This window comes from Elephantulus edwardii, unplaced genomic scaffold (assembly GCF_000299155.1).
Source record: "Elephantulus edwardii isolate Elephantulus edwardi_28Jun2011 unplaced genomic scaffold, EleEdw1.0 scaffold00263, whole genome shotgun sequence".
NCBI lineage: Eukaryota > Metazoa > Chordata > Mammalia > Macroscelidea > Macroscelididae > Elephantulus > Elephantulus edwardii.
In genome coordinates, this window is record NW_006400013.1 from 720,333 (window position 1) to 727,296 (window position 6,964).

The window sequence follows — 6,964 nt, forward strand, 5'->3', positions numbered from 1 at the left end:
TCAGCCACTGAAACTGCTGTGGAGTACAATTCTCCATAGAACGTGGGTTGTTATAGGGCCTTAACAGTTAGTTAATCTCAAGTTGGGAGGGCGGGCTATTGATCGGGAAGGCTGGGGAACGTGTAAGATTTTTTCCTTCTAAAGGGCTACTTACCACCCTTTACATTGTGTGCTGCTCTAGGTGTTCAGTTTCTCAAAACAAATTTTAAAATTTTTATCTGAGAGAATTCTCTTAAATTGTTGGATTATTCACTTTTGATTTTTAAGGCTAAGTCAGAGTCCAACTTTTTTTTTTTTCTTTGCTTGTTTTCTTCTCAAGATAAATTATTATCATGGGTATCAATATTTGGTTCTTATTTTCCAGGAATTATAAGTGAGAGCCTTCAATTGAACCAGGAAGATGGTGGCCCTGTCCCTAAAGATTTGTGTCCGTCACTGCAATGTGGTGAAGACGATGCAGTTTGAACCTTCCACAGCCGTGTATGATGCCTGCCGGGTCATCCGGGAGCGAGTGCCTGAGGCACAAACTGGCCAAGGTAGGTCACCAGTTATTTATGGTTTCTTTTGTTTGTTTTGTTTTGTTTTTAAATTTTATTAATTTTGATGAAAGTTTACAGAGACTTTGGATTTCTATTCATACATTGTTGCACTTTCCTTTCTGCCCATCCCTCCCCCCCAGTTAGCTCTTCTCTTGAAAAGTAAAAGAAAAATTTTTTCATTGTTGTACAATCCCCCCAGTCCACTCCACTCCACTCTGCAGCCTTCATTCTAGACTCCTGTCATGACAATAATACTTAATCCTATATCCCTTTTAAACAGTTCTCTCACTCATCTGTTTCAATGCAGTATACGTTATTTATCTCCTCTTTTATCAGTCTCCCCCCAACTCTGATTTCAGTCCCTCTTTTCAACAGTGGAATTATGCAGCATTTGTCCCTCTGTGACTGAGATATTTCACTCAGCATAATGTCCTCCAGGGTCACCCATTTTATATAATAATTCATGAGTTTCTTGTTTTTCAATGCAGCATAGTATTCCATTGTGTGAATATACCATAGCTTCTCTATCCATTCGTTTGTTGATGGGCACTTGGGTTGTTTCCAACTCTTTGTGATTGTGAACAAAGCAGCAATAAACATAAATGTGCATATATCTGCTTGGGTGGCAGTTATGGTTTCTTTAGGGTATATTCCCAACAGTGGAATTGCTGGGTCAAATGATATTTCTATTTCCAACTTTTTGAGAAAGTGACAAACTACCTTCCATAGTGGTGGCACCATTCTACATCACAAATAACAGTAAATAAGGGTTCCAGTTTCTCCGCAACCTCACCAGCATTTGTTGTTTGCTGTTCTGTTAAATTTTGCTATTCTTACTGGGGTGAGATGATGTCTCATAGTTGTTTATTTATGGTTTCTTAAAATGTGCTGATTTACACAATGGAATACTATACAGCATTCAGGAGCAATGGTTTAGAAATTTACTACATAACTTTGGAAGAACTGGAAAGTGTTATGCTGAGTGAACTAACTCAGTCCTATAAGGACAAATACTGTATGAGACCATTATTTTAGAAATAGAAAGATAACTAGTAAAATGTGTATGAGGATCCAAGGTGGAGCAAAGGAGAGGGGTAAGGATGGGCAGGGGAGATATCATAGGGTCACACAATTTGATGGATGGATGAAGGGAAAGGCAAAGGAAATGGGAAAGATCCAGCGGGGATCTGGAAAGACAGGACAATGGTGGGCCTAGTTCAGTGTTGATTAATTTTATAAAATATAATGGATCAAAATGATTGTATGTAACACAATGTGAATGAAGGATAGTATGAAACACAGTGTATACAAACTTTGTAAACAAACCAATATAAAGTAAATTGACAGCCTTTTTAACAAATGGTGTTGGCAAAATTGGAAAACTATCTGCAGAAGAATTAAACAAGATACCCACCTCACTCCATATACAAAAACCAACTCAAGGTGGATCATGGACCTAGGACTAAAGTAAATTTTTTTTAAAAAAAGATATGCTGATATATTCTACAGTTTGTAGCTAAAGAATCACAAGTCCTGACTAATTTATAAGCCACCAGTGTTTTAAGTGTAAGATCTTCTCAGATCTGGTGGCTACCTGCTTCCTCAGGAAAGCTTTTGACAGGAGCCACTTCTAGCTCTGAATCATCATAGTGGTCACACTGCTGTCGGCCTCATGGTCATCTCATGCGTCATGTTCTGTTGTATAGTTTGCAGATCACTGTAGTGTAACCATGCAAACCTCATCTTCCAAAGCCCTGAGATCAGAAGAACTAGATAGTGCCTGCTGACAACTCTAAAAGGGATCACAGTGGAAGATCCTGGATACAGTAGGGGGAAATGTAGCACAAAACCTTCTGAAGTTCTGAGCTGCCTTCTGAACTGATACTGTTTGTCACTGCTGATGACACTAAAATAGATCACAGTAAAAGATCCTAGAGAAAGTAGGGACAATTTAGACCATAACTCTAAAACATCAGAAAGCCCAGGTTCAATAGAAGCTAGTGGAATCCCTGAGACGATAGCCCGTAGTCACCCTCTGAATCTGCAACCAAACACTTCCATGGCTCAACTTGCAGCCAAATAATAGTCTGGCCTATAAAGTGACCAGTATCACCAGGGGCAGTCACTCCTTATAATAATCACCCATACACAGTAAAAAAGAGTAACATTTGCTCAGAAGATAGGAAGGGTAAGAAGGATGAATAAAAATTAGTATTCTGGGGATAGAGTGGGAAAATATGATTATATGGTTGGTATGTGGCCTAGCGGCAAGATGCTGCATTGCAGTCCTGAAGGCACAGAGTTCGAGTCCACCAGCTGCTCCATAGGAGAAAGATGGGCAGTCTCTTCCCGTGTGATTAACTGCCTCTAAAAGTCTGCTGGAGGGTCAGCTATCGGTTGGTTCCGACTCGACAGTACACAACAATTAAAATGAAATAAACTGTGTATGAATGGTTGCATGGAAAATAAAATTTCACTCAAATATTTTAGAAATAGGAGGGAAACCTCCCGCATCCAGGTATATTGTCTTCGTTTTCCAGTAAAGTACAGGTGCAGCTGTTGTAACTGCATATCTGGGTCCTGAACCTTGTTTTGATGTATGAACACTGTCCACTGTCAGCTGTCTGGGGAAGGCTCATGTGACCGGCTCCTCTGCTGCCAGGAGCAAGGGCAAGTCTCACATCTCAGTCACTTTGCAAAGGCTTTGAAACTTCACCACAAAAGAAAAATCACTTGTGATCTATGTTTTGTTTGGTGTTTGGTTAAACCACTGACCCCTGTTAATCTGCGTTTCAACAGAAGCCAGTCAAAGACTTTGATTTCCCATTTCCCCTTTTTTTCTTGCTGTATTTCCTTCCTCCATGTATTGTTTATTTGACTGATAGTTGAGAAACTTGGATCATTTCCAAATTGATAAGCCTTTAGTGTGAAAGTGGAATAAAATTTATCTTACAAATAGGGAGATTATAACGATGGTTGAAATGGCAAATATTCACTCACTCATTGCCGTCCAGTCAGAATCTATACATAGCTGACCCTCCAATGGATTTACAAAGATTGTAAATCAAATGAGAAGAGATTGCTTATCTTTCTCCTGAAGAATCAGGTGCCTGCCCTTGGGTTGGCAGCTTAACTCCTTACCCACTAGACTATGAGGACCCCTTCCTTGTCTTACAGGGGTGTGTGTTGGTTTTTTTTGGGGGGGAATGTATTTTGTATATCATTGAGTCATAACTGACCCATAACTCATCCTCCCGTGGATAAGATGGCTTATCTTTCTCCTGTGAAGCAGCTGGTGGATTTGACCCACTTACCTTTGCGTTGCTAGGATAGCTCCTTACCACTAGGCCACTAGAACTTCCCATTTGTTATAGATAGCCCACCATAATAAAATAAAAGAAATAGTAAGATTACATATCAAATGTAGCTTTAAGGGTAATAAATTGGTAGGAATGAGTCATTTTGAAAAGATCACAAAACTCTTCTCATCTTTCAGTCTAAAAGCATTAATTATGTTATTAAAAGTACTGTATGTTTCAGCATCACTCAGACAAGGAAATAAAGTTTGCCCATCTCCCCAAACTTATTACAAAATTTGGCTTTTAATTTTTTATTTTTAAAAAACACTCCCAAATAAATCAAACTTTAAAGAACAAAAATGTGTTTTCTCAATGTTCAAGAATCTAATTATGCTTTAAGTGAAAGTTTAAAAGGTGTATTAGTTTCCCATTCAATACATAAATTGTTCCATAACACTGGTGTCTCCACAATATGTCAACACTCCAAATTTTCACTCTAACTTTCGATTTTTCTCTCCCTTTGCTCTCTCTGCTCTTCCTTGCTTTTGGGCAATTGTTGGATATTAGATCCTCTGTAGTTGATTATCCTAGGAAGTACATTGTTTATTTTATAAAGCAATCTGTTCTTTAACTGGAAAGTGGCTTCCAAGGTTTTCTTAAAAGAGTGTCATTTTAAGCAACAAACACAAAGTTTGTTAAGACAGAAAACAATAAATGCGAGTAAGGGTGTAGAGAGATGGAATTCATATACTCATAGGTACTATATAATGGTGCAACCACTCTGAAAAATGTTATCATGCCTTGTTAGGAAGTTAGAAATAGGAAATAGAAATAACTTTTAGTTCAGCAATCCCACTACTTACACACTATGGAATACTTTACAACACTAAAGATTAATAAAGAATTCTAGAAACACTGAACAACATGGATAAATCTGGAAGACATTACATGAGTGTTATAAGCTAGTAACAAAAAGACAATATTGTGTATGTCAGCTCGTGTAAAAAGTTAAGAAGTATAAAACAAAGTAATCAGAAAATACAATAAGAAAATTAAGCAGAAGTTTACAAACAGAAAAATGTTCTTTGAGGTTGCTATGGTTTAGAGAAAAAGCAAAGATTAGAAAAATCAGTAAATAGATAATGTTGTTGTTGTTGTTGTTGTTAGGTGCCATTAAGTCACTGCCAACTCATAGCAACCTTGTATACAACAGAATATCCAGTCCTGCACCATCCTTACAGCCTGAGTTGTGTTTAAGCCCATTGTTAGAGTCACTGTGTCAATCCATCTCGATGATGGTCTTCCTCTTTTATTCACTTAACACCCTACTTTTCCAATATGATCTCCTTTATCAGATACTGGCCCCTGTTTGTAATAAACATATATGGAGTTGTATACTGTGAAAGGCAATACAGAGTAAGACCTGAATCAGCACAGTATCTCTAAAGAACAAGAATGTCCCATTTGTCGATTTTATCTTCTCCAGGCTGTACATTTTTGGCTATTCTGCAAGCCTATTTATGCCGTTGGTCAGGGCTTCTAGTTTAATCCCCCCCCTTTGTTTCTTATGATCTTTATGGTTTGGGCTTTTACCCTTAAGTCTCTGATCCACTTTGAGTTGTTTTTGTGTTTCATGTGAGATGTGGACCCTGTTTCCATTTTCTGCAGGCATATGTCCAGTTTTGACAATACTGTTAAAGAGCTGTTGTTTCTCTATTTAATGAGTTTTATTACATTGTCAGGTTTCAAACAATAGGTTGATTTCTGTATTCTTGATTCATTCACACAGTGTAGTACTATGCAGCACTACGGAACAATGATTTTGTAAAATACTATATAACTTGAGAGAGACTAGGGATTTCTCAGTCACATAAGATTAAATATTACAAAAGACCACTCTTAAGAAAATAGGAAGATAACTGAACAAGATATATATAAATATTCAAAAGATAAGAGAAAGGAGCAGAGAAGGGGGGAAGTGGGGGGAAAACCCACTGGGGTAGCAGAGATTAGTTGAGGGGAGGGGTGGTGAACTAATGGGAAAAGATCCAAGGGGACTTGAAATGACAAGGTGATAATAGGCATAGAGCAGTGATAATGAATTGTATAAAATATAATGTATATGAATGATTATATGAAACACAGTACATGTACAAAACACAATGTATATGAGTGATTATCTGCAAACCGATAATTTTTAAAAAAAGGGAAGATATAGAGAGGTACAAAATAGACAAATCAGCAAAGGTAAAAAGTATTACACTCAACTGTTGTGCATTATGAGAAATAATAAACATTAGTCCATAAGTGGATAAACAGCCTGATGAACAGATATGGGTTAAGTGAAAGAAACTGTATTATTAAACATATACAGTAGCTTGGAAGACAGTATTTCTGTATTCAGCTTAGTATATGCTGTAAATACACACACACACACACACACACACACACACACACCACCACCACCACCACAGTGGACACAGTAAACATTTTAATCATAACAAAACATGGTAGAATGAATTGCTGATATTAAGGACTCTGTGTTGTACACTAAGGGAGCATCAAGATCAATGAACCTAATACAGCCCACAAAGACATGTTCTGGATCCTTTGTTGATGAGCTGTGACTTGGATATTTAAGCAGCCTTCTAGGGTGCGACCACTGGTCTCTCTATGTCTGTAACAAAGAGGTTAGAAAGTCTAATACCCATAGAAATAATTCATCCAGAGGACCAACAGACCACTCAGGCCTCAACCTCTGTGACTTTGAGACCAGAAAAAGCAGGTGGTACCTGGTTACCATTGCTGACTCCTCCAAAAGGAATCACAATAGAAGATCCTAGACAGAGAAAAATGTGAAGCAAGACTCAAAAACCTAGAAATATTGATCTGGTGAAGACTGATTGGAACCCCTGAGACTATGGTTCTTAGTCATCCTTCAAGACTGGAAATGAACTCACCTCTTATAAATTTTTTAAATGAGGATTTTTTAATTAAATTTTATTAATTTTAATGAACATTTACAGAGATTTTGGGTTTCCATTCATTCATTGTTGCACTATTTTCTCTACCCTCCCCCCAGTTCGTTCCTCTTCCCCCCCCTCGAAAGTCTGTTTTAATTGTCCA

At 37.7% G+C, this 6,964-nt stretch overlaps 1 protein-coding gene across 1 annotated transcript in view; it reads left to right on the forward strand.

Annotated features, from left to right (window-relative positions):
• The first annotated feature begins 400 nt into the window (after positions 1-400).
• TLN2 (talin 2) overlaps positions 401-6,964 on the forward strand; it is a 282,673-nt gene continuing 276,109 nt past the window's right edge. The window contains exon 1 of the mRNA XM_006899628.1: positions 401-536. Coding sequence (XP_006899690.1) covers positions 401-536 — 136 coding nt within the window. The remainder of the gene's footprint in view (positions 537-6,964) is intronic.